Source organism: Buteo buteo, chromosome 29, assembly GCF_964188355.1.
Source record: "Buteo buteo chromosome 29, bButBut1.hap1.1, whole genome shotgun sequence".
In the NCBI taxonomy this organism is placed as follows: domain Eukaryota; kingdom Metazoa; phylum Chordata; class Aves; order Accipitriformes; family Accipitridae; genus Buteo; species Buteo buteo.
This window is the reverse complement of record NC_134199.1, coordinates 12,188-37,998: the sequence shown is the minus strand read 5'-3', so window position 1 is coordinate 37,998 and position 25,811 is coordinate 12,188. Positions and strand designations below refer to the sequence as shown.

At 70.9% G+C, this 25,811-nt stretch overlaps 1 protein-coding gene across 2 annotated transcripts; it reads left to right on the top strand.

Moving 5' to 3' along the window:
- The first annotated feature begins 455 nt into the window (after window positions 1–455).
- LOC142045705 (autophagy-related protein 2 homolog A-like) lies at window positions 456–25,715 on the top strand. Of its 2 annotated transcripts, XM_075059498.1 has the most exons (42): window positions 456–683; window positions 785–935; window positions 2,818–2,940; window positions 3,463–3,565; window positions 3,807–3,924; window positions 4,165–4,260; window positions 4,860–4,956; window positions 5,311–5,448; window positions 5,829–5,920; window positions 6,084–6,132; window positions 6,443–6,620; window positions 6,994–7,120; window positions 7,534–7,641; window positions 8,142–8,294; window positions 8,788–8,992; window positions 9,608–9,695; window positions 10,181–10,277; window positions 10,802–10,944; window positions 11,085–11,263; window positions 11,974–12,128; window positions 12,767–12,896; window positions 13,550–13,731; window positions 13,926–14,006; window positions 14,728–14,834; window positions 15,296–15,388; window positions 15,492–15,562; window positions 15,812–15,891; window positions 16,288–16,491; window positions 16,910–17,018; window positions 17,356–17,552; window positions 18,330–18,544; window positions 18,994–19,117; window positions 19,724–19,933; window positions 20,391–20,498; window positions 21,007–21,091; window positions 21,286–21,367; window positions 21,797–21,866; window positions 22,829–22,911; window positions 23,520–23,641; window positions 24,382–24,554; window positions 25,239–25,328; window positions 25,602–25,715. In XM_075059498.1, the coding sequence occupies exons 1-42, from the start codon at window positions 513–515 to the stop codon at window positions 25,689–25,691; spliced, it is 5,277 nt and encodes a 1,758-aa protein (XP_074915599.1). In that variant the 5' UTR covers window positions 456–512; the 3' UTR covers window positions 25,692–25,715. The 2 variants fall into 2 exon arrangements, with proteins under 2 accessions (XP_074915599.1, XP_074915600.1); XM_075059499.1 differs by lacking the exons at window positions 22,829–22,911; window positions 23,520–23,641; window positions 24,382–24,554; window positions 25,239–25,328; window positions 25,602–25,715 and adding an exon at window positions 22,023–22,284 and having other exon boundaries at window positions 21,797–21,899.
- Window positions 25,716–25,811: the final 96 nt, after the last annotated feature.

Below are 25,811 nucleotides of genomic sequence, written 5' to 3'. Positions count from 1 at the left end.
GCCTCGCCCCACAGCCCCGGTTCTGCCCCCCAAGTGTTCCCCACATCCTGGCTCTGCCCCCCAAGCCCCAGCTCTGCCCCCCAAGTGCCCCCCCGGCCCCGTCTCCGCGGGGGATCCCCGTGGGGGGTCCCTGGGTCCCCCCCAAATCCCGGGGGGATTCCGCTATGGGGGGGGGGGGGGTGTCCCCGTGGGGCCTCAAAGCCCCCCGCGCCCCGCAGCTACTTCCTGCCCCGCGGGCACTTCCGCGTCCGTCACTTCCGCCCGGAAGCTCCCATCAGAGGCCCCGCCCTCCCCCCGAGCAGGCAAGCGCCCTCCCCGGACGCATGCGCCCAGCGCACGCCGCGCATGCGTAGCGCGGAAAGGGGCGGGGCGGGTAGTCCCCCCCCCACCCCCCAATCCGCTCCTCTCCCGTCTCCCTCTCGACCAATGAGGAGCCGGGGGGCGGGACCGGAAGCAGAGGGGCGGGGCCCCGTGAGCGGCGGGAGAGGCGCTGAGGCGGCCGCGGCGGCGGGATGCGGCGATGGGCGCCGGGGTGGTCGGAGGCGTTGAAGGCCCGAGCCGCTCGCTACGCTTTGGAGCGATCGCTGGGGCCTTTTTTAGAAGAAAGGTTGAGGTTGGAACAACTGAGTCTCGATTTACGGGGCGGGACCGGAGCCCTCCGCGATCTCCGCCTGCGTGCCGCGGTGAGGCCCGGCCCGGGGAGGGGCGGGGAGGGGGTTGGGGGGCTCCGGTGAGTGGCTGAGGCTGAGGCCCCGTCCCGGTTCTTGCCCCCCTGGCCGCCCAGGCGGTGGATGAGGTGCTGGCGGGAGCGGGAGCGCCGCTGGAGCTGCGGGAGGGCTGCCTGGCCGCTGTCACCGTCACCGTGCCCTGGGCCGAGCTGGGCAGCCGGCCCTGCCACCTCCATGTCACCGGCCTGCGGCTGGCCCTCAGCCCTCGTGAGTGGGCACTGTCACTCCCCCCCTGCCCCGGGGTCCCTTGTCACCTCCAGGACCCTGTCACGCACCCCAGTGTTCTCGTCACCCCCCTGGGGTCCCTTGTCACCTCTCTCAGGACCCTGTCACCCCCTCGGGGTCCCTTGTCACCTCCCTCAGGACCCTGTCACCCCCCCGGGGTCCCTTGTAACCTCCCTCAGGACCCTGTCACGCACCCCGGTGTTCTCGTCACCCCCCTGGGGTCCCTTGTCACCTCCCTCAGGACCCTGTCTCCCCCTCGGGGTCCCTTGTCACCTCCCTCAGGACCTTGTCACCCCCCGGGGTCCTTGTAACCTCCCTCAGGACCCTGTCACCCCTCTCCGGGGTCCCTTGTCACCCCTCTCCAGGGTCCTTTGTCACCTCCCTCAGGACCCTGTCACCCCCCCTCTGGGTCCTTGTCATCCCCCCCGCAGGAACCATTGTCACCCCCCACCTCAGGGTTTCTTGTCACCCACCCCTCGGGGCCCCTTTTCACCCCCCCAGGGCCTTGTCACACACACCCCACCACCCCGGGGTCCTTTGTCACCTCTCTCAGGACATTGTCTTTCCCCCTGGGGCCTCTTGTCACCCCTCCAGATCCCTGTCACCCACCCCACCCCCTGGGGTCCTTGGTCACCTCCCTCAGGACCCTGTCAGGCAACCTGGGTGCTTGTCACCCCCCGGGGTCCATTGTCATCCCTCCCCCTGGGGCCTTGTCACCCTTTCAGGTGCTTGTCCGTGTCGTCTCCCCCCCCCCCCCCCCCCCCCCGTGGTCCCTTGTCACCCACCCCTTGGGGTCCATTGTCACACACCCCCCCCGGGGTCCCTGTCATCCCCCCAGGGCCCCTGTGACACCCCTGGGTCCTTGTCACCCCCCCTTGGGGTCCCTCGTCCTGTGTCACGCCTCCCCCAGGTCCCTGTCACCACCCCCCCCCCCGGGTCCCTGGCATGCCCTGCCTGTGTCCCTTGTCACCTTCCTGGGTTCTCTGTCCCCTCTCGCTCCACCCAGTTCCCTTGTCACCGCATCCCAGGTCCCTGTCACCTCCGGTGTTCTCTGTCCCCTCTCGTTCCACCTGTATCCTTGTCACAGCCCCCCCCAGGGTCCCCAGCTCGCTGTCACCCTCCCCTCTGGGGGGTCTTTTGTCTCTTATTACTTCTACTGCGTCCATGTCACGCCTTGGTGGTGTCCCTTGTCACCCCCGGGGTTCCCTGTCCCTTCTCACTCTACCCTGGTCACTGTCACAGCCCCCCCCCTGCCCCCGGGGTCACCGTCACCTCCTCTGGGTCCTTGTCACCCCCAGGGTCCCTTGTCCCATGTCACGTCCCCCCAGGGTCCCCTGTCACAGCCCCTCTTGGGGTGGGTGCGTCCTTGTCACCCCACAAAGTCCCCGTCCTGCGGTTCCCGAGTCCTTGTCACCTGCCCTGTCGCTGTCGTGCCCCCCCCCGCCCCGAGTCCCTCGTCACTCCCCCCCCTCCATGTTCCTTGTCACCTCGATGGCTCCTTGTCACCCTTTCTAGGGTCTCCTGTCACTTCTTGCTCCCCTGTGTCTTGTGTCACCCCCCCCCCCCAGGTCCCTGTCACTCCTGTGTCCCTTGTCACAGCCCCCCCCAGCCCATGTCCCCCCATTCCCTGTGCTCCCCCCCCTTGCTGCATGTCCCCATGTCCCCCCGTCCCTGTGTTCCCCCCCCAACGTGTCCCTTCATGCTCCTTGTGCCCCCCCCACGTCCCCATGCCCCCCCCATCTCTGTGCCCCCCCCCCCAGTACATGTTCCCACGTCCCTGTGCCACCCCCCTGTGTCCCCACAGCCCTCCTCTGCCCCCCCCCACCCCCCCAGGCTGTGTCCCCATTCCCCCGTGTCCCCGCAGGGCAACGGGGGGGGCCAGGGCCGAGTCCCCCCACCTCGGGGCAGCAGGAGCTGGGCCGGGACCCCCCCTCAGAGCCGCCCCCCCTGGAGGGACTGGAGGCGCTGGCCCTCACCATCGATGCAGGTGGGTGCTGGGGAGGGGACACCCAGGCGGCTGGGGGGGGGGGAACTGGGGGGACCCAGGTGTTGGGGGGGGTCCGAGGTCTCGGGGGACGACGACCCAGGCATCCAGGGAGGGGGGGTGAGCACCCAGGTGTTGTGGGGGGGGGAACTGGGAGGGGACCCAGGTGTCTGGGGAGGGGGGGTGAGCACCCAGGTGTTGGGGGAGTGGGATCACACTGGGAAGGGAACCAGGTGGCTGGGGGGGGCGCATCCAGGTGTTGGGGGGGGGCTGAGGTCGCTAGGGGGGACCCAGGTGGCTGGGGGGGGGGCTGAGGTGTCCAGGGAGGGTGGGGGGCACCCCAGGGATTTGGAGGGGCGGACCCAGGCACCCGAGGTAGGACACCCAGGGGATTGAGGGGGGGGAACTGGGGGGACCCAGGTATTGGGGGGGGTGGGGGGGTTGGATCTCAGTCTCCCCTTGGTGTTTGGGGGTTCGGGGCGGGGGGTGTGGTGTGTCGTGCCTCAGTTTCCACCCCCCCCCCAGTGCTGCGGCGGCTGCGGGTGGTGCTGGAGGACACGGTGCTGCGGGTGGAGCTGTCCCCCACCGGGACCCAGCCCGGGGCCGCCCTGGAGCTGCGCCTGCCCAGGTGGGACCTGGGGGGGCACGGGGGGGGCACGGGGTGGGTGGGGGACATTGGACCCCCCCAGGTGGGTGGGAGGGGAGCGAGGGGACCGGGGGGGGGAAACAGGGGGACCCAGGGGTCTGGAGAGGGTGGGTGGGGGGGAACTGGGGGTTTTGGGGGGGGGCTGGTGGATGGAGGGGTCCTGGGTGTCCAGAGGGGGGGGTCAGGATGGGGACCCAAAGGTCTATTGCCCCCCCCCCCTCAGGGTGGAGTACCAGGATGAGGGGGGGCCGGACGCGGGCCCCCCCGCCGTGCTGCACAAGGGGCTGCGTCTCTGCGACCTGCGGCTCTTCTGCCAGGAGCTGCCCCCCCGCTGGCCCCTGGTACGTGACCCCCCCCCCCCCGCGGATCCCCCCCAGGTGTCCCCCGTGTCCCCACAGCATGGTGCGTGTCCCCCGTCAACGCCCGCACGGTGTTTTCCAATTATTGTCACCTTGTGTCCCTAGAAGCCCCCCCCACGCTGTCCCCCCGTCGTCGCCCACCTCGCAGCGTTGTCCCCCTCCCACCCTGGTGTCGCCACCCCCTTGGTGTCACCCCGTGTCCCTCTGTCCCCCCCCCCCCAGGAGGATGCGCCCCCCCCCGTGCAGGTGGGGTTCAGCCCCGGCCCCTCCGAACTCTCCCTGAAGCTGAAACAGAACGAGGCGCTGCCAGGACCCACGGTGAGGGTGCCTGGGGGGGGTACCCATGGGTGCTGGAGATTGGGGGGGCACCCATGGATGCTGGAGGTTGGGGGGGGTCCTGAGGCTGCTTAGGGCACTTGTGGGGGTGTTTGTGGGTGCTGAGGGTGGGCTCAGGGGGGCACCTACAGTGTTTGGGGGTATTTCTGGGGGCTGGGGGGGGTTCTGAGGTTGTTGGGGGTCACCTATGGGTGCTGGGGGGGGTACTTACGGGGGTTGGGGGCAGCTGGGGGAAAGCTGTGGGGCTTGGGGGGCACCTACGGGTGCTGGGGTTACAGGGGTCACCCGTGGGCGTTGGGAAGGGTTGCTGAGGATCTTGGGGGTCACCTGTGGGGGGTTGGGGGCACCCAGGGGTGCTGGGGGGTAACCTCTGGGGCTTAGGGGGTGCTGGGATGCACCTCTGGGTGCTGGGGGGCACTTCTGGGGGTTTGGGGGGTGCTGGGGTGCACCTCTGGGGGCTTGGGTGGGGCAGGGGGTGCTGGTGTGGGGTGGGTGCCCCCCAGTGCCAAGACTTGGGGGGTACTGGGAGGGGGTGCCGGAGGGGGCCAGGGTGTGGGGTGCTGACGGCGCTGGGGGTGCAGGTGGACGTGGAGGGGAAGGTGGGGGCCCTGCACCTACTGCTGCCCCCCCCGCTGCTGGGGGCCCTGCGGGGGCTGCTGGGGGCCCTCAGCCCCCCCGGTGAGTGATCGCCCTGGGTGGGGGGGCGTGGGGGGGCGCCCGGACACCTGGGTCCCCTGGGGAGTGGGTCACCCTGGATGCCTGGGTTCCTTTTTGGGGGGGTGGGGGGGCTTGGGGTGGGTCCCTTGGGTCCCTCAGGGGTTTGGGGGTGCCCTCCCCCGGTCTGGGTCCTTTGGGGGGGGTGGGGGGTACGTGTACACCCCCTCCTAGATACCTGGATGTTTGGGTCCCCTGGGGGGGGGTTGTGGTCCCCCCTCACTGTCTGCCTCCCTTGGGGGTGGGGGTCTGGTTCCCTTGGGGGTGGGACCCCCCCCCGGATGGGTGGGACTCCCCCCGGACGCCTGGGTCCCGCAGAGCCGGGTCCCCCCCCCGCGGGACGGAGCCGCAGCCGCCCCTTGGGCCCCCAGGACCTGGAGGTGATCGAGCGGGAGCTGAGTCGTTGCCTGCGGGGGGGGGACTCCCACGGCCCCCCCGGGGAGGACCCCAACTCGGGTGAGCCCCCACGGGTGTTGCGGGGGAGGCTGTGGGTGCTCTGGGGGGGCCATTGAGTAGTTTGGGGGTGTTCTGAGGGGGCGGTGGGACACTTGTGAGGGGTATTGGGTGCTCGGGGGGGGCATTGGGGCTGGGCGGGGGGGTATGGGTGCTCTGGGAGAGGTGTTCGGGGCAGGGGGGGCTCGGGGGGGAATTAGGGATGTAGGGGGGCTGTGGGTGCTCGGGGAGGGGCTGGGAGAGGTATTGGGGGGCTTGGGGGGCATTGGTTGTTCTGGGCGTGCTATGGGTGCTCTGGGGGGGCAGTGGATACTCAGGGGGATGATTTGGGGGGGACACGACTTGCGGGGGGGGGGTCCTCATTCATTCTCTCCCCCCAACAGAGCTGTTCTACTCCATGACGGGGTCGCTGGGGAGCGACAGCGCGGCCCCCCCCGGGGACACCCCCCAGGCCAGCCCCCCTCTCAGCCCTGTGGTGAGTGATGGGGGGCACTGGGGAATACTGGGAGGGAGCACTGGGCGGGGGGGGCTGCAGAAAGTTGGGGGGGGTTGTGAGACGAGTGACGTTGGGGTTTGGGGGTGCTTCGTCGTGGCGGGGGGGCAGCACTGACTCTCCCCCTGTGCACCCCCCCCTCCAGGGCACGCCCTGGCACCGCCCCCCCTCCCCCCACAGCTCCGCCCCGCCTGGTAAGTCCTCTGGGTCCTGGGGGGGGGTGTTGGGGGGGGCAAGGGGGGTCCCCAACGCCATGGGTCTTCCTGGGGGGGGTCCCCAACTCTGGGGTCTTCTTGGGGAGGTCCTAGACCCCCTGGATGTTCTTGGGGGGGTCCCTGAACCCCTGGGTCTTCCTGGGGGGGGGCAGGGGGTGGTCCCGGATGCCTGGGTCCCTCAGGTGTGTGGGGGACAATTATTGGGGTGCCCGGACCCCCGGGTTCCTCCTGGGGGGGGGACATGGACACACAGAGGGCTGGGTCCCCCCGGCGCTGACGCTGTCCCCAGGGCGGGGCCCCCCCTGGCGGGGGGGGGCGCGGGTGCGGGTGACGCTGGGGACGGTGACGGCGGCGCTGCCCCAGGAAGGGTCGCCCCCCCGGGGCTCCTACGACCGCCTGTGGGGGGCGCTCTCCGGCGGCCACGCCCGCCCCGCCTGGGACCACGCCCTGCCCATCCCCCACCTCAGGTACGTGCCACCCCCCCCCGCTGTGCCCGCATGTCCCCCTGTGTCCCCCCCCCACCGTGTCTCCCCCCATCTTGTCCCTGCTGTCCCTCCAGGTCCTTCTGTCCCCTCCCGTGTCCCCCCCCCCTTCCTCCTGTACCCTGTCCCCCCCCCCGTGTCCCCAACTCTGTGACCCCCCCGTGTCCCCCTTTGTCCCCCCCCTTCCCATTTCCCCCCGTATCCCCCTTCAGCCTATTCCCCCCCGTCTCCCCATCATGTCCCCCCCCATATCCCCGTGCCCTGTCCCCATCGTCCCCCCCCAATCTCCCTTCCCCTGACTCCACCCCCCCGCCCTTTCTGCCCCGCCCTGCTGACCCCGCCCCGGCCCCGCCCGCAGGCTGTCGGCAGGGGGGGCGCAGGCGGGGCTGGAGCTGGGGGGGCCGGGGGGTCCCCTGGGGCAGCTCTCCCTCGCCCGCCTGGAGCTGCTGGAGGAGCTGCCGGGGGCGGAGCCGCACCGCCTGCAGGTGGGCGGGGCCGGGGTGGGGGCGGGGCCTGACAGTTGGGGTGGAGCCTGAGAGGGCGGGGTTTGGGGGGTGGGCGCATGCGGGCAAGCGGGTGGGAGCGGTGTTGGGGCGGAGCTCGGTGGAGGTGGGTGGAGCCAGGGGTGGGGATCGGTGGTGGGTGGGGCTCAGAGGGAAGGGGCGGAGATAAGAACGGGAAGGAGGTGGAGCCTGGTTGGGGGTGTGGCTTCAGCCAAGGGAGGTGCTGCTCTGTGGGGGCAGGGCTTCTGCCTGGGGGTGGGGCCAGGTGAGGGGTGTGGTCTTGTCCACAGTGGGAGGTGAGCTTGCCCTTCCCAGGGGGTCTGGTTTGGGGGGGTGGGGTGGGGCCATGCCCAGCCACGCCCCTAACCCTGCCCCCCCATTCCCCCCCCCCCCAGGTTCTGCGGTTCCCCGAGGCGGCGGCCGGGCCCCCCCCTGCCCAGCCCTGCCTGCGCCTGCGCTACGGCCCCCCCGGCCCCCCCCCGAGCGGGGACCCCCCGGCGCAGGTGAGTGGGGGAGGGGGGGCCCCAATGCCCCCCCCAGACGGGCCGGGGGGACCCCAACACCCCGGGGGGAGGGGGAAGGGTCCCCCCCCCCCCCAAGGACCCCCTCAACTCTCCAGGGATCTCCTACGTGCCCCCCCTTCAAAAGTGCCTGACCCCCCCCAAATTCCCCCCTGAGAATTCCTGAGCCCCCCAACCCACCCTAGGGCCCCTCCTGACCCCTGTTTGCCCCCCCCCCCCCCCAAGAACCCCCTCATCCCCCCAGGGACCTCCTACATGCCCCCACCCCCAAAAGTGGTGCCCACCCCCCCGAAGTATTCCGACCCTCCCAGTGCCCCCCCCACCCCCATTTCCCCCCCCAAAGCTCTCTCATCCCTCCAGAGACCTCCTACGTGCCCCCCCCAAAATGCCTGACCCCCCCAGTTCCCCCCCGAGAATTCCTCACCCCTGCCCCCCCCGCCCCCCCCCAGCGCCCCCCCTGACCCCCATTCCCCCCCCCCCAGGCCCCCCCCCCAGCCCGGGAGCTGTCCCTGGAGCTGAGCCCCTTCGAGAGCGACCTGGACCTGGGGCTGATGGAGAGACTTGGCCCCGCCCTCGCCTGCTTGAGTGGCCCCGCCCCTGGACACGCCCCTCAGCAGGACACGCCCCCTGGCAAGGTAGGGGGGGCCTCAGGGGTGAAGGTCCCCTGGGAGGGGCTTGAGGGGAGGGGCTTAGCTGAGGGGAGGGGACTTAGGGGGAGGGGCTTAGGGGAGGGGAGGGGCTTAAGGGGAAGAATGAGGCTTACAAGGAGGGGGTGAGAGGTGTGGCTTGTTTAAGAGGAGGGGCTTGGCTGAGGGGAGGGGCTTAAGGGGAAGAATGAAGCTTGAGGGGTGGGGCTTGTGTTAGGGGTGGAGCTTTGCTAGGGGCGGAGCTTACAAGATCTTGTAAGCTCCTGGAGATGGAACTTGAGGGGTGGAGCTTAGGTGGGGGGTGGGGCTTGTTCCAGGGGGTGGGGCCTGGACTGGGGGCAGGGCTTATCCTGGCATTTGGGGGTGGGGCTTAAGACTGGAGGAGGAGCTAGGATGGCTGCAGGTGGGGCTTGCCAGGGGGCACAGGGGGCGTGTCCCAGCGGTGGGTGTGTCCCGCTGAGGTCCCGCCCCCTCCTTTCAGGAGCCGCAGTGGGCGTGGCCCAGCATCCGGTGGGCGGCGCCGGAGGCGGTGCTTCGGCTCCGGCTGCCCCAGGTGGACCTGCGGCCCCCCCCCGCCCGGGGACCCCCCCCCCGCCTGCGCCCCGAGAGCCTCCGCCTGGAGCTGGGGGGGCCCCGCGGGAGGGGGGGGCCGCGGGGGGGGGCACTGGTCTGCACCCGCCTCCTGGGTGAGGAACGGGGGGGGGACACGGCGTGGGGGGGGGCAGGACTGCACCCACCCCCTGGGTGACACGGGGGGGGGGGACACAGGGCTGCGCCCACCCCCTGGGTGATGTTTGGGGGGGGACACAGGGCTGCGCCCACCCCCTGGGTGATATGGGGGGGGGACACAGGGCTGCGCCCACCCCCTGGGTGACACGGGGGGGGGGGTCAGGTCTGCACCCACCCCCTGGGTGACATGGGGGGGGGGTCAGGACTGCACCCACCCCCTGGGTGACACGGGGGGGACACACAGGGCTGTGCCCACCCCCAGGGTGATGTTTGGGGGGGGACACAGGGCTGCGCCCACCCCCTGGGTGATACGGGGGGGGGACACAGGGCTGCGCCCACCCCCTGGGTGACACGGGGGGGGGGGTCAGGACTGCACCCACCCCCTGGGTGACACGAGGGGGGACACACACAGGACTGCGCCCACCCCCTGGGTGACACGGGAGGGATGTGGGGTGTGTGGCCTCATTTTCAGGGATGTGGAGGGGGGGGGGCGGGGGGTGACAAGGAGATACCGGCGGGGGGGTGGCCTTAAGGGGACCCAGCTGTGACCCCCCCCCCCAATGTCCCCGCAGTCGTCTACGAGGCCAAGGACATGGGGATCGTCCCCTGCCTGCGCGTGGAGCCCGGCCCCGGCCCTGCTGGCACCCGCTGCCTGCCCATGTGAGTCGGGGGGGGCACCCCTGGGTCCCCGGGGGGGTCGGGGGGGGCACATCGGGGTCCCTGGGGGGGTGTGGGAGGGGCACCCCTGGGTCCCTGGGGGGGTCGGGGGGCACATCTGGGTCCCTGGAGCACCCCTGAGTCCCTTGGGGGGGTTGGGGGGGCACCCCTGAGTCCTTGGAGGGTTTGGGGGGGGCACATGGGGGTCCCTGGGGCACCCCTGGGGGGATCGGGGGGGCATGTCTGGGTCCCTGGGGCACCCCTGAGTCCCTTGGGGGGGTTGGGGGGGGCACATGGGGGTCCCTGGGGCACCCCTGGGGGGATCGGGGGGGCACGTCTGGCTCCCTGGGGCACCCCTGAGTCCCTTGGGGGGGTTGGGGGGGCACCCCTGAGTCCTTGGGAGGTTTGGGGGGGCACATGGGGGTCCCTGGGGGTCTCCCCGAATGTCTGGGTGCCCGGGGGTGCAGCCAGACACTTGGGTCCCACAGGCTGGAAGTGACGGTGCCCGATCCCCCCGCAGGGGCCCCCCCCGGGCCCCCCCCGACCCCCTTCTCTGCCCGGCGCAGCATCTACGAGAGCCACGAGGTGGGGGGACCCTGTTGTCGTGCCCCCCCCCCCATTATCACATTCCCCCTCCCTGGCCTTGTCACCCCCCCACGACACCCTTGTCTCCTTCTGGGGGTCCCTGCCCCCCCCCAAAGGTCCCTGTCACCCTTCTAGGGGTGCTGGCCCCCCCCCGGGTCCTTGGGGGGCGGTGTCATTGTTTTGGGGGATCCGTGTAGATTTGGGGGGGGGGAGTTAGAGGGGTCTGGGGGCGTCTCTGGTGATGCCTGTGGGGGGGTTGGGGGTTCCTCTGGAGGATTTGGGGGGTCCTTGGGGGGGTTGGGGGGTCCTCAGGGGTTTTGGGGGGTTCCTGGGGGGGGGGGCTGTCCCTGGGGGTTTCCAGGAAGGGTTTGATGGGGGGGGGGCAGTGAGGCTTGGCGGGGGGCGGGGTCCTGGGAGGGGTGGACTTGGGGGACCCTTGGGGGTTTTGGGGGGGGGGTCCCTGGGGGCTGAGACCCCCAGTTCCATGGTGTGTCGTCGTCCCCCCCCCTCCTTTTCCTCCCCAGCTGGTGCTGCCGGGGACCCCCGAGGAGCTGGAAGCGTTCGTGGGGGGGGCGCTGGGGGGGGCTCCCTGCACCTTACGCCTCACCCTGCCCCGCGCCCACCTCCGCCTGCGCCCCCCCGAGCTGGCCCAGCGCCTCTACAACAGGTTGGGGGGGGGGAGGTTTTGGGGGGGCCGGGGGGGTTCAGGGGGTTCGGGGGGGTGTGGGATTGGGGGGGGGCGGTTGGGGGGCCCGGACCCCTGGGTCCCCCCATAACTGCTGCTAATTACCCCCCCCTCAAAAAAAGGATCAACAACGACCTCTTGTTATGGGAGCCTACTAGCCCCGCCCCTTCAGAAGACCCCACCCCTACAGGAGGCCACACCCCCAGCGAAGGCCACACCCCTGCAAGCCACGCCCACGACACAGGCTCCGCCCCTCCCAGCTCTGACACCTTCAAGCCCTGCAAGTCGGCTTTTGGGACGGGTGAGCCCCAAAACCTGGGGATCCCCCGGGGGTGGGGACCCCCCTGCACCCCAGAACCCGGGTGGGGACCCCCCCTGCACCCCAAAACCTGGGGGGAGGACCCCCCCTGCACCCTAAAACCCCCCAAAACCCGGGTGGGGACCCCCCACCCCCAAACCCAGCTGCCTGGGTGTGTCCCCCCCCAGGGTGGCACCCCAAAACCCAGACCCTTACGTGTCCCCCCAGTTTTCGGGGGGTGCTGTGGAGCCCAGACACCTGGGTGTCCCCTCCCAGGTATGGGGACCCACCTGGTACCCCAAAACCCAGGTGGAGACCCCACCCCAAAACCCAGCCACCTGGGTGTCCCCCCGCAGGGTGGCACCCCCAAACCCAGACCTTTGGGTGTCCCCCCAGTTTTTGGGGGGTGCTGTGGGGCCCAGACACCTGGGTCCCCCCTTCCTGGGTGTGAGGACCCCCCCCACACCCCAAAACCCATGTGGGGACCCCCCCCCACCCCAAAACTTAAATTCCTGGGTCCCCCCAGGGGTGGGGATGCCCCCCTGCACCCCAAAACTCAGATGGGCAGGACCCCTCTCCCCAAACCCGGACACCTGGGGGGACACCCTTGGGTGTCCCCCCGAGTTTTTGGGGGTGCTGTGGGGCCCGGACGCCTGGGTCCCCACTGAACCTTGTCACCGTCGTTGTGTGTCCCCCCCCCCGTTCCCCCCCAGACTCTGAGGAGGAGGAGGAGGAGGACGAAGGCCCCACGGTGACACCGGGGGACGCGGGGGACGCGGGGGACGCCCCTCCACCTCCGCAGAGCGGCGTCGCCCTCCTGGTCACCGTCCTGCGGGGACGCGTCACCGCCGACTGCCACCCCCCCACGGTGTGTCTCCGGCCCCCCCCGGCCCCCCAGGGTCCTCCCCATCCCCTTGGTGTCACTTGGGGGTCCCCGGGGTCACCCCAGGTCCCTCTGTCACCTCTCGATCGCTTGGGGGTCCCCCGAGCCCCCCCCTCCCCGTGTCACCCTGGGGTCCTCCTTGTCCCCCCTGTGTCACTTTGGGGTCTCCTGTGCCACCCCATGTCTCTCCCTGTCACCTCTCTGTCACTTGGGGGTCCCCTGAGCCCCCCCGAGTCCCCCCAGTTCCCTCTTTGTCACCCCTTTGTGTCATTTGGGGGTCCCCGAGTCCCCGCTGTGTCACTTGGGGGTCCTTCCCTGTCCCCTTTGTGTCACTTGGGGGGGCCCCCGAGCCCCCCCTGCCTCACCCCAGGTCCTTCCCTGTCACCCCTGTGTCATTTGGGGGTCCCCAGGGTTACCCCAGGTCCCTCTCTGTCACCCCTCTGTCACTTGGGGGTCCCCAAGTCCCCCCGTGTCACCCCAGGGTCTTCTCTGTCCCCTTTGTGTCACTTGGGGGTCCCCTGAGCCCCCCCGGGACCCCTCCTTGTCCCCCCGAAACCCCCCCCGTTGCCCCCTGGGGGGGGTCCTGTCCCCCGGTGACAGCGGGGTGTCCCCTGTCCCCCCAGGAGGGGGTTTTGGGGGGCCGCTTGGTGCTGGAGGTGGGAGAGGGGCGGCTCTGCGTCCTCCCCCGGCCGGGGGGGCAGCGGGGGGGCACCCACGCCTGCGCCGAGGTCCGGCACCTCGCCCTCTACCACGGTATGGGGGGGGGCCCCAAAATAGGGAGAGGCACCCCGAAATGGGAGAGGGACCCCAACATGGGAGAGGGACCCCAACATGGCGAGGGGCATCCCGAAACGAGGGGGGGGGGCACCCGAAATGGGGGACACCTTGAAGTGTGTGGGGGGGACCCTGATACGGGGAGGGGGCACCCGAAATGGGGGGACAGCCTGAAATGGGGGGGACACACCCCAAAACGGGGGACACACCTGAAACGGGGAGGGGGCACCCAATGTGGGGGGGAACACCCTGAAGTGGGGGGGGGTACCCAAGGTGGGGGACACCTCAAGATGGGGGGGGGGGGGGGACACCCCTGAAATGGGGAGGGGGCACCCAAAATAGGGGGGACCCCAACATGGGGGGGCTTTGGGGACACCGCGGGGGCACAGTGGTGTCATGGGGGGGGTCCCTGGGGGTAATGGGGGTCACAGGGGGGGTCCCTGGTTTTGGGGTGTCCCTGGATTGGGGGGGGGGTCCCTGTTTCTGGGGGGGTCCCGGGGGGGGGGGTGGGTGTCCTTTTGTGGGGGGTCCTAGAATATTTTTTGTTTTGAGGGGGGGGTCAAAAGGGGTCCCTGGTTTTGGGGGGGGGTTGGGGGCTCCCCCCTCCCACTCTGCCCCCCCTCCCCCCCCAGGGTCGGTGCCGGAGGAGGCGGGGGAGGGGCTGGAGGTGCCGGAGGAGGGGGGGGCGCCCCCCCCGCTGCGCCCCACTTTACTGCCCTGGGAGGAACCCGCGCCCCCCCCCGGGGCCCCCGCGCCCCCCCGAATGCTGGCCCTCGCCTTGGGGAGCACCCTGCACCCCCACAGCAACGTCAAGGTGGGGGGGGGGACAACGGGGGGGGGGGCATGGGGGGCACCGGATTGGGGGGGTGGGGGGATATAGGGGACATGGGGGGGCACAGGGGGCATGGGGGGGGCATGGGGGGACATGGGGATGGGGGATACAGGGACGGGGGGGGAGATGGGGGGGGGACACACGGGGTGACGCCGTGTGTGTCCCCCCCCCTGCAGGAGTTCGTGGTGACGGTGGCGCTGGAGGGGGTGACGCTGCGGCACCGTTCCGACCCCCCCGGGCAGTGCTGGTACAGCCAGGTATTGGGGGGGGATTTTGGGGGGGCCTCGGATGTGGGGGTCTGAGTTTTGGGGGGGGGGGGGATTTTGGGGGCCTCGGGGGTCCCCAGGTTGGGGGGTGATGTTTGGGGGCCCTTGGTTTTGGGGGGCGTTAGGGAGTGTTGGGTTTGGGGGGGCAGTTTGGGGGTCCCTGGTTTTGGGGGGCTTTAGGGGGTGCCGGGTTTGGGGGTCCCCAGTTGGGGGGGCATTTGGGGGCCCCTGGTTTTGGGGTTCCCCAGTTTTGGGGGCTTTAGGGAGTGCCTGGTTTTGGGGGGCAGTTTGAGGGTCCCCAGTTGGGGGGGGCATTTGGGGTTCTCCAGTTTTAGGGGGCATTACAGGGTGGCAGGTTTGGGGGTCCCCAGTTGGGGGGGGCATTTGGGGGTGTCTGGTTTGGAGGGAACAGTTTGGGGTCCTCGGTTTGGAGGTCCCTGGTTTTGGGGGGGCATCAGAAGGTGCTTGGTTGGGGGGGCAGTTTGGGCGTCTCAGTTTGGGGGTCCCCAGTTTTGGGGGGCACTAGGGGGTGTCTGGTTTGGGGGGGGCATTTTGGATGTCCCTGGTTTTGGCACTCAGTTTTGAGGGTTTCTAGCTGGGGGCTGATGTTCGAGGGTGCCTGTTTTTTTAAGGGGGGGGGCACATTTTGGGGTCCCCACTTTGGGCATCCTGTCCCACCCATGTGTGTGTCCCCCCCATCGCCCCCCCCCAGCTGCTGGCCCTGCTGGCCGTGGAGGACGAGCCGGTTTTGGGGTACACGGCCCCCACCCCCCTCACCCAGCTGCACCTGCACCTCTGCCGCTGCGCCCTCGACTACAGGTCTGGGGGGGGCACCCAGATATCTGGGTCCATTGGGTGGGGGACACAATGATATATGGAGCATTTTTGGGGGGGGGGCACTGAGATATGTGGGCGCTTTAGGTGGGGGGGCACCCAATCCCCTGGGGGGGCACCCAGCCATGTAGGTCCCTTGGGTGGGGGGTACCCCGACATATCGGTGCTTTGGGTGGGAGCTACTTAGTCACCTGGGGGGGGGCACCCAGATGTCTGGGTCCCCTGGGTGGGGGGCACCCAGATATATGGATCATTTTTGGGGGCCGGGGGCACCCAATCCTTTGTGGGGGGCACCCAGACACGTGGGTCCCTTGGGTGGGGGGCACCCAGATATATGGATCATTTCTGGAGGGGGGGGGCACCCAGATATGTGGGTCCCCTGGGTGAGGCAGGGGGGGTCACCCAGACACCAGAATCCCCCCTGACGCCCCCCCCCGCCCCCGCAGGCCGCCCCCCCTCCCTCTTCGTGTCCTGGTCACCGCCGAGACCCTCAGCGTCACCAGCACCATCGTCACCGACACCGCCGTCTTCCTGCTCAGGTGGGGGCACCCAGGTCCCGGGGTGGGGGGGGGGGGCACCTACATGTCTTGGGGGGGCACCTGGGTGTCCGGACTGACCCACCCTGGCCCCCCCACCCCACAGGCTCGTGGTGGACGACGGGGCCGTGTTCTTCACCGACCGCTGGCGCGGTGACAACCTCGACCTGCAGCGAGGTACCGCGTCGCCCCGTGTCACCCCACATCACCCGTGTCACCCCCCAGATCCCCAGCGCGCCCCCCCCATCCCTCCTGTCACCCCCTGTCCCCATCCCACCCCCCCACTGCCACCCCTTGGGTGCCCCTGTGTCCCTTCCGTGTCCCTGGTGTCACCCCACGTGTCCCCTCCTGTCTCTGGGGGGGGACGACACACACACGACCCGGGTGGGGGTCCCAGGTGTCCCTGTGTTCCCCCCCCCCCCCCAGATTACGTCTGCGTCTTGGACGTCGATTTTTTGGAGCTGCTGGTCACCACTTGGAAAGGCAACGGCGAGGGGCAGAGCCCGGTCAGTTGGGGGGCAGCTGTGGGGCAGAGGGGGGCTGTGGGGCTGAGAGGGGGCTGGGGGGCAGAGGGGGTCTGTGGGGCTGAGGGGGGGCAGCTGTGGGGCAGAGGGGGTCTGTGGGGCTGAGGGGGGGGGCATGAGGCAGCTGTGGGGCAGAGGGCGTGGGCATGGGTCTGCGAGGTGCTGTGGGGTGCAGAGGGAGGCCGTGGGGCAGCAGGGGTTGCTGTGGGGCAGAGGAGGGCGCTATGGGGCAGGGGACGTTCCGTGGGGCAGAATGAGGTGCTACGGTGTAGAGCCAACTGTCGGGGGGCACGTGAGGTTTCCTGGGGCGGGGGGGTGGTCTGTGGGGCAGGGGGGTGCCGTGGGTCGCCGTGGGGTAGCCCCCCCTGCCTCCCCCAGCCCTGCCCGCAGGAGGAGCTGCGCCTGGCGCCCGCTCGCCTGCGCGCCCGCACCTGCCCCGACAGCGCCGCCGCCATCGCTCGCCTCCTGCGGCACCTGGGCGGCCCCACGGCGCGACCCACGGATGGACCCACGGACGGACCCACGGACGGCCCCACGGCCGGCCCCACGGCCGACCCTGCTGTGTCCCATGGGGACAGTCAGGTGTGGGGGGGGGGGGTTTGGGACACTGTAGGGAACCCCTCAGGGGGATGTGGGGACCCACGGTGACCCCTAAGTGGGTCTGGGGGGGACATGGGGACCCCGCAGTGGCCCCTAAGTGGGTTTGGGGGGGACAGGGACACTCTTACTGCCCCATAGTGGCCCCTAAGTGAGCGTGGGGGGGGACATGGGGACCCTATGGTGTCCCACAGTGACCCCTTAGTCAGTTTGGGGGGGACAGCGACACTCTTATTGCCCTACAGCAACCCCTAAGTGAGGGGGGGGGGGACATGGGGACCCTCAGTGCCCCCCAAGTAGGTTTGGGGGGGGGGCACGGGGACACCACAGTGTCCCCCAGCGTTTTGGGGTGCTGTGGGTTGGGGTGCTTGCTGCCCCACAGCTGTGACACCCCCCCCGCCAGGTCCCTCCTGCCCCCCACGGCTCCCCCACAGCCACCATCAACCAGCAGGACCTGACGGACGCCCTCCGTGACGCCCCACGGCCGCCCCACGGCGCCCCACAGCCCCCCGGTACTGCTGGGGGGGGTCCTGGGGGGGGCAGTTATGGCGCTGGGGGGCAGTTATGGGCCAGGGAGGCAGGTGTGGGGCTGGGGGGGGCAGTTATGGGTTGGGGGGGGGTTGGTGGGGCAGTTATGGGTCTGGGGGGGCAGTTATGGGTCGGGGGGTGGGTGTGGGTCTGGTGAGACAATTTTGGGTCGGGGGTCTTGGTGGGGCAGTTATGGGTCTGGGGGGGCGGTTGTGGGTCGGAGGGATCTTGGGGCAGTTATGGGGCTGGGGGGCAGTTGTGGGTCGGGGGGGGCAGCTGTCGGCACCGCCGTAGGGCTGAAGTCCCCCCCACACACACCAGGCGAAGTCCCGCCGCCCCCCCCAGCCCCCCCCGTTTCCATGTACCTGTTCCCGGGTGAGGGGGGGTCCCGGCCCCATGGCGGCCCCACGGTGGCTCCCCCGGCCCCCCCTGCGCCCACCCCGGCCCCCTTGGGGGGCAGCGACAGCCCCGACCCCGACGGCTTCTGCATCCTTGACGCCCCCGGCCCCCCCAGCCCTGTGAGTCCTCTTGGGGGGGGTACCCCAATACTTGGGTCCCCTTGGGGGGGGGGGGCGGTCAGGGTGGGGTGGGGCAGGGGGTGCTGGGGGTGGCTGGGGGGGGTCAGGGTGGGCCATGGGTGCCTGTGGGGGGTCAGGGTGGGCTGGGGATCCCTGTGGGGGGGGGTCAGGGTCGGCCGTGGGTGCCTGGGGGTCCCAGGGGGGGAGTTAGGGTGGGCTGGGGGATCCCTGGGGGGGTCAGGGCGGACTGGGGGTCCTCGGGGGGGTGCCAGTGGTCCCCGGGGAGGGGGGTCAGGGTGGGCCATGGGTGCCTGTGGGGGGTCAGGGTGGGCCGGGGGTCCCTGTGGGGGGGGTCAGGGTGGGCCATGGGTGTCTGTGGGGGGTCAGGGTGGGCTGGGGGTCCCTGGGGGGGGGTCAGGGTCGGCCATGGGTGCCTGGGGGTCCCTAGGGGGGAGTTAGGGTGGGCTAGGGGATCCCTGGGGGGGTCAGGGCAGACTGGGGGTCCTCGGGGGGGGTGCCAGTGGTCCCCGGGGAGGGGGGTCAGGGTGGGCCATGGGTGCCTGGGAGTCCCTGTGGGAGGGGCCAGGGTGGGCTGGGGGTGCGGGGGTTCAGGGTGGGCCGGGGGTCCCTGTGGGGGGGGTCAGGGTGGGCCATGGGTGCCTGTGGGGGGTCACGGTGGGCCGGGGGTCCCTGTGGGGGGGGTCAGGGTGGGCGGGGGGTGCGGGGGTCCGGGGGGGGGGGCTGTCCCCCACGTCTGTCTGTGTCCCCCCCCCCCAGGACACGGCGGGGACGCCGCGGGTGCGCTGGCTGGCGCCGGGCCCCCTTCGGGTGCGGGAGGGGCACTTCGGCCCCCCCCGGGGGGAGCGGGACCGGCTGCGCCCCCCCCCGGGGCTGCCCCCCCCCCGCGCCCGCCTGCTGCTGCGGGACGTCTGCCTGCAGTGGCAGCTCTACGGGGGGCGGGACTTCGGGCCTGGCCCCGCCCACGCCGCCCGGTGAGACACGCCCCCTGCGGGGTGGGTGGGGCCTGGGGTGGGTAGGGCACGCCCACCGTGGGGGGAGGGGTGGGGCTAACGCGCAGGCCGCGCGCCCTAGTGGGAAGCGGGGGCGGGGAAGGTGTAAGCCCCGCCCCCTTGTGGAAGGTGGGGGTGGAGCTAAAGAACAGGCCACGCCCCGGAGGTGAATCTGGGTGGGGTTAAGGAGTGGGCGTGGCTTGGGAGTAGATGGGCGGGGCTTAAGGATGTCCCACGCCCGCCCCTTGTGGGTGGCAAAATAAGGCGGGGCTTGGTGACTGGGTGGGGCTTGGGGGGGCTAAGGTGCCCCGCCCCCTTGGAAAAGGCGGGGCTGTGGGAGTGGGCGGGGTCATGTCAGCCGGTTGGGCGGGGGTAGTGGGCGTGGCCAGCGGGGGTGGGCGTCACCCCCGTGACCCCACCTGCCCTTTCAGGCCCCGCCGCGGTGGCCACGCCCCTTCAGGCCCCGCCCCTTCAGGCCCCGCCCAGTCCCGGTGGCGCAGCCGGGGGGGGCCGGGGCGGCGGCAGGAGCTGCTGATGGAGCTGCACCTCGGCAAGGTGGGGGGGCGGGGGGGATCGGGGGAGACTGGGGGGCAGTAATGGGGTCCGGGGGGGGTCCTGGGGGGGGTTGGGGGGCTTCTGGGGTCTGGGGGGGGTCTTGGGGGGGGGACAGAGGGGGATTGGGGGGGAAACAGGGTCGGGGGGGGTCTTGGGGGGGGTAACATTGTCCTGGGGGGGGTCCTGGTGGGATTGGGGGGGAGTAATTGGGTCCTGGGGGGGGGTCCTGGGTGTCCTGGGGGGGGTAACAGGGTCTGGGGGGGGGGACTGGGGGGGTTTCTGGGGGTTAATGGGGGCTGGAGGCGGGGCCTGGGGGTCTTGGGGGAGTATTGGGATTCTGGGGGGGATTGGGGGGGGCAATAGGGTCCTGGGGGTGATTGGGGGGCTGCTGGGGGATAGTGGGGGCCGGGGGGGGGTCCTGGGGGGGGACTTAGGGGGATGGGGGGGGGTAACAGGGGCCCGGGGGGGTAATGGGGTCCTGGGGGGAGGCCTGGGGGTTATGGGGGGCAACAGGAGGCTGGGGGGTCCTGGGGGGGGGCGATGAGGGGAGGGGGGGATAAAGGGGAGGTCAGTGCCCCCCCCCCTTATGCCCCCCCCCCCCCGCAGGTGAGCGTGCAGCACGAGAGCTACGAGGCGACGGCCGCGGGGGGGCCGTGGGGCGGCCGCGGGGGGGCCGTGGGGCCGGGGGAGCGACCCACCGCCCGCCTGGTGCTGCTGGTGCAGGAACTGGAGGTGCGGGACCGGCTGGGGGGGGGCAGCGCCCCCCCCTTCCTCTGCCGACATCCCCGGGGGGGGCCCCCCCCGCAGCCCCCCACGGTACGGCACCCCAAGTCTGACCCCCACCCCCCCATTTCTGACACCCCCCAATTCTGACCCCCCCGTTTCTACCCTCTCAATTTTGACCCCCCCATTTATGACCCCCATGATTCTGCCCCCCCATTTTTGTTCCCCCACAATTTCTGCCCCCCACTTTTGAGCCCCCCCCCACTTTTGGCACCCCCAATTCTGATCCCCCAATTTCTGACACCCGCCATTTCTGACACCCCATTTTTGATCCCCTTAATGCTGCCCCCCGATTTCTGACCCCCCCATTTCTGCTCCCCCAATTCTGACCCCCCCCATTTCTGAGCCCCTCACTTTTGACACCCCCCACTTTTGACACCCCCCATTTCTGACCCCCCCATTTCTGACCCCCCCTAATCCTGCCCCCCCGTTTTTCCCCCCTCTTTTCCACTCCCCCCCAATACCTGACCCCCCCTCTGTGCCCCCCCAGCTGTGGGTGAAGGCCCTGCGGGTGCTCCCCCACCCGCCCCCCCCCGGGGGGGTCCCCGAGTGCTGCCTGCGGGTGGCCCTGACACCCCTGCGCCTCCACATCGACCAGGTGGGGGGGTCGGGGTGCCCTGGGGGGGGGGAGTCTGGGTGCTTCAAGGGGGGGTCTGGGTATTCTTGGGGGTATCAGGGTGCCCTGGGGGGGGGTCTGGGTGCTTCAGAGGGGGGTTGGGGTGTCCCTGGGGGGGTCAGGGTGCTCCTGAGGGGATCAGGGTGCCCTGGGGGGGGGTGTCTGGGTGCTTCAGGGGGGGTGTGGGTGTTCCTGGGGCTGTTTCGGGGGGGGGGGGTCAGGGTGTCGTTATGGGGGGCTCCATGGGGCATCTGGGTGCTTCATGGGGGGGGTCAGGTTGTTTCAGGGGGGGTCAGGGTGCCCCATGGGGGTCAGGGGGCTCCTGGGGGTGCTCCTGGAGGGGTCAGGGTGCTTCTGGGGGGGTCAGGGTGCCCCATGGGCTGTCTGGGTGCTCCGAGGGGAGGGGGGCAGGATTGGAGGCCACCTGGGGGGGTTATGGGGCTTCCCAAGGGCCCCCCACCCCATCATGCCCCCCCTTTTTCCTCCCCAGGACGCCCTCATCTTCCTCAGGGATTACGTCAGCAGCTTCATCGCACACATGGGCCCCCCCGCGCCCCCCCCGCACCCCCCGGACGGTACCGGCCCTGGGTGGGGGCACCTGTGGGTGCTGGAGGAGCACCGAGAGCACCCCTGGGTGCTGGGGGGGGCACTGGGGGCATCCCTGGGTGCTGGGGGGGGGCACTGGGGATATCCCTGGGTGGTGGTGGGGGCACTGGGACACCCCTGGGTGCTGGGGGTCCCCTGATCCGTCCCCCCCACCCCTCCGCAGCCCCCCCAGGTGCCGGGGACCCCCCCGGGCTGGAGCCGCTGGCGGGTGAGGACCCCGACACTGAGAGTCCCATCTACTTCCGGTATGGGGACACTGGGGACACCCCCGGGAGGGGGGGACACTGGGGACGGGGACACCCCCGGGATGGGGACATGGGGGGGACACTGGGGGACACCCCTGGGGTGGGGACACCCCCACGATGGGGACATGGGGGGGACACTGGGGGACACCCCTGGGTTGGGGACACCCTGGGTTGGGGACACCCCCACGATGGGGACATTGGGGGACACTGGGGGACACCCCCGGGACGGGGACACCAGGGACACCCCCGGGACAGGGGTACTGGAGGACACCGGTGACACCCTGGGGACACCCCAGGTGGTGAGGGGGGGGGGGTCCCCGGTTGTCCCTGGGGTGGTGACGGTCCCCGGTGTCCCCCTGGGACGGCGCTGGGGGTGTCCCCGGGGTGTCCCCTCCCAGGTGGTGACAGGGGTGTCCCCGGTGTCCCCAGGGAATTCCGGTTCACGGCCGAGGTCCCCATCTGGCTGGACTATCGGGGGAAGCGCGTCACCATGGAGCAGGTGACGGGGACACGGCCGGGGGGGGACAGTCGGGTCCCTGGGGTGACAGCCAGGTCCCGGGAGGGGACAGCCGGGTCCCTGGGGGGGACAGTCGGGTCTCTGGGGTGACAGACCAGTCCCTGGGGTGACAGTCACGTCCCTGGGGTTGACAGTCAGGTCCCTGGGGGTGACAGACCTGTCCTTGGGGTGACAGTCGTGTCCCTGAGGTGACAGACAGGTCTGTGGGGTGACAGACCTGTCTCTGGTGGGTGACGGCCCGGTCGTGGAGGTGACAGACCCATCCCTGGGGTGACAGCCGGGTCCTGGGGGTGACAAACCTGTCCTTGGGGTGACAGACCCGTCCCTGGGGGTGACAGTCATGTCCCTGGGGTGACAGACCTGTCCCAGAGGGTGACAACTGGGTCCTGGGGGGGGTGACAGCCGGGTCCTGGGGGTGACAGACCTGTCCCTGGGGGTGACAGTCACATCCCTGGGGGTGACAGCCCGGTCATGGAGGTGACAGACACATCCCTGGGGTGACAGCCAGGTCCTGGGGGTGACAAACCTGTCCCTGGGGGTGACAGTCACATCCCTGGGGTGACAGACCTGTCCCAGAGGGTGACAACTGGGTCCTGGGGGGGGTGACAGACCTGTCCCTGGGGGTGACAGTCATGTCCCTGGGGTGACAGACCTGTCCCAGAGGGTGACAACTGGGTCCTGGGGGGGGTGACAGCCGGATTCTGGGGGTGACAGACCTGTCCCTGGGGGTGACAGTCACGTCCCTGGGGGTGACAGCCCGGTCGTGGAGGTGACAGACCCGTCCCAGAGGGTGACACCTGGGTCCTGGGGGGGTGACAGCCCCGTCCCTTGGAGGTGACCCCCGGGTCCCAACGGGTGACAGCCAGGTCTGGAGGGGGGGGGGGGGGTGTGATGTCACCCCGGGGGTGACGGCCACCCCCGGTGACGTCACCGTCCCCACGCAGGGCGCGCTGGCGGGGATCCTCATCGGGCTGGCCCGGCTCAACTGCTCCCAGCTGCGCCTGAAACGCCTCTGCCACCGCCAGGGGTGGGGACACGGGGGACGGGGGGGACACGGGGGGACGCGAGGGGTCTGGGGGACACGGGGGGGGACACACGGAGGGGACGTGAGGGGGACGGGGGGTATAAAGGGACGTGGGGGATGTGGGGACGCAGGGGGGGACACAAGGGACGGGGGGCGATGTGGGGGCGGTTGGGGGTCCCCGTTGTCCCCCGTGTCCCCACAAGTCACCATGTCTGTGTGTCCCCCCCGTGTCCCACGTCACCCTGTGTCCTGATGTCCCCATTGTGCCCCCCACATCCCCATTGTCCCCCCACGTCCCCATTGTCCTTACATCCCCGTTGTCCCTGTGTCCCCCCATGTCTCTGTTGTCCCCCCGTGTCCCCCGATTCCCATTGTCCCCCCCATGTCCCCATTGTCCTTATGTCCCCATTGTCACCCCGTGTCCCCCCCATGTCCCCCCCATGTCCCCATTGTCCTTACGTCCCCATTGTCCCCGTGTCCCCCGGTCCCCTTGTCACCCCGTGTCCCTCCTGTCCCCATGTCCCCATTGTCCCCCCCCATGTCCCCCTTGTCCTTACGTCCCCATTGTCCCCCCATGTCCCCCCCGTTGTCCCCCCCCCGTGTCCCCGCAGGCTGCTGGGGCTGGGGAAGGTGCTGAGCTTCGCGGTGACCGAGTGGCTTCGGGACATTCGGTGTCACCAACTGCCCGGGCTGCTGGGGGGGGTGGCCCCCGTCCACGCCGTCCTGCGCCTCTGTGAGTGTCACCGCCGTCCCCAGCTGTCCCCGCCGCGTCCCCAGCACCCCCCCCCCAAATGTCCCCAACCGTGGCTCGTCACCGGGGCCGCGGTGGCACCTCCTGGTGCATCACCGGTGTGTCCTGGTGCGGGGCTGGCAGCGGTGGCGTGTCACCGGGGTGTCCTCCTGGGTGGGTGGCCGTGGTGGCATGTCCTCAGCGTGTCCTCGCCCGTCCCTGACGTGTCCTGGAGGGTGGTGGCATGTCCTGGAGTGTCCCCGGTGTGCGCTGGTGGATGGGTGACAGTGGTGGCATGTCACCATCGTGTCCTGGAATGTCACCAGTGTGTCCTGGTGTGTCACTGGTGTGTCCCCAGCGTGTCCTGGGGTGTCCTGGGGTGACCCCAGCATGTCCTGGAGTGTCCCCAGTGTGTCCTGGTGTGTCACCAGTGTGTCCTGGTGGATGGGTGACAGTGGTGGCATGTCACCAGTGTGTCCTGGAATGTCACCAGTGTGTCCTGGTGTGTCACCAGTGTGTCCTGGTGGACGGGTGACGGTGGTGGCATGTCACCAGTGTGTCCTGGAATGTCACCAGTGTGTCCTGGTCTGTCACCAGTGTGTCCTGGGGTGTCCTGGGGTGGGGGTGGCGGGTGTTGGTGTGTCCCCACCGTGTCCCCTGCGTGTCCTGGGGTGGAGGGGGGGGGGTGGCGGGGGTGACCCCCGTCCCCGTCCCCCCCCCCCCGACGCCGTCCCTGTCCCCAGGGCGGGCGCTGCGGGACCTGCTGGCGCTGCCGCTGCTGCCGCTGCTGGGGGGTCGCCCCGGGGGGGTGACGCGGGGGGTGACGCAGGGGGTGACACGGGGGGTCACCGCCCTGGGGGCCGCCTCCGCCTCTGCCGCCATCGGCCTCGGCACCCGCCTGCTGCGCGCTCTCCAGGTGGGGATCACCCCCCCTGAAACGCTTGGGACCCCCCCGGGACCCCAAAACTGCCCTGGGACCCCAAAACTGCCCTGGGACACCCCCCCGGGGCCCCCAAACCACCTTGGGACCCCCCTGGGACCCCAAAACCACCCTGGGACCCCCCGAGCACCCCCAAAACTTTCCTGGGACCCTCAAATGACCCTGGTACCCCCCCCCAGACCCCAAAACTGCCCTGAGACCCCCCCTGGCACCCCAAAATCACACTAGCCCCCCTGGGACCCCCAAAACTGCCCTGGGATCCCCCCAGCACCCCCAAAACTTTCCTGGGACCCCAAAACTGCCCTGGGACCCCCCCCGGGACCCCCAAACCACCGTGGGACCTCCCCGGACCCCAAAACTGCCCTGGGTCCCCAAAATCACCCTGCCCCCCCGGGACCCCCAAAACTGCCCTGGGACCCCCAAAACCACCCTAGGACCCCAAAACTGCCCTAAGTCCCCCCCCCAAGATCCCCAAACCGCCCCAGGCCCCCCCCCCCCAGCACCCTGGGGATGCCCCCCCCCCACCTGACACCCCTGAGGGTTCCCAGTATGTGGGAGGGCACTGGGAGGGACCCGAGTGTCTGGGGGGGGGGGATGTTGGGGGGGATGCAGGGGTCCGGGCACCCTGACCCCCACCCTTCGCCCCCCCCCCCCCCCCAGGCACTGGCAGAGGCGCTGTATGACCTGGTGGCCCCCCCCAGCCCCCCCCGGCCCATTGGGCCCCCCCCCGAGTCCCCGGCTGACCACCAGGTACTGCCCAGTATGGCTGGGGGGGGGGTCCAGTATGGCTGGGGGGGCTCAAAGGGATCCCAGTATGGGCGGGGGGGGGGCAGGGGCTCCCAGTATGATCGGGGGGGGGGGGGGGGGCTCCCTGTATGACCCTGTTAAGGGCCAGGGGGCTCCCAGCATGGGCTGGGGTGGGTGGGGGCTCCCAGCATGGGGGGGGGGGTGTAGGTGTGTCCCCCCGCTCCCAGTTCCCCCAGTGCCTCCCCCAACCCACCCCCCCCCCCCGTCTCCCCCCAGCGCCCCCCCGGCGGCAGCACGTGGAGAAGCCCCGCCCCCGCCGAGGGACCGGCAGGGCCCCGCCCCCCTTCGCGGCCCCGCCCCCAATAAAGCGGCGTCCCCGCGAGCTCCGCTCCGGATTGGTTCTTGGCGGGGGAGGGGGGGCGGGGCCGGGACGTCCGGGTCCCGCCTCCGGGGAGGGAGGGGGGGAGGGAGGGGGATCGCCCCGCC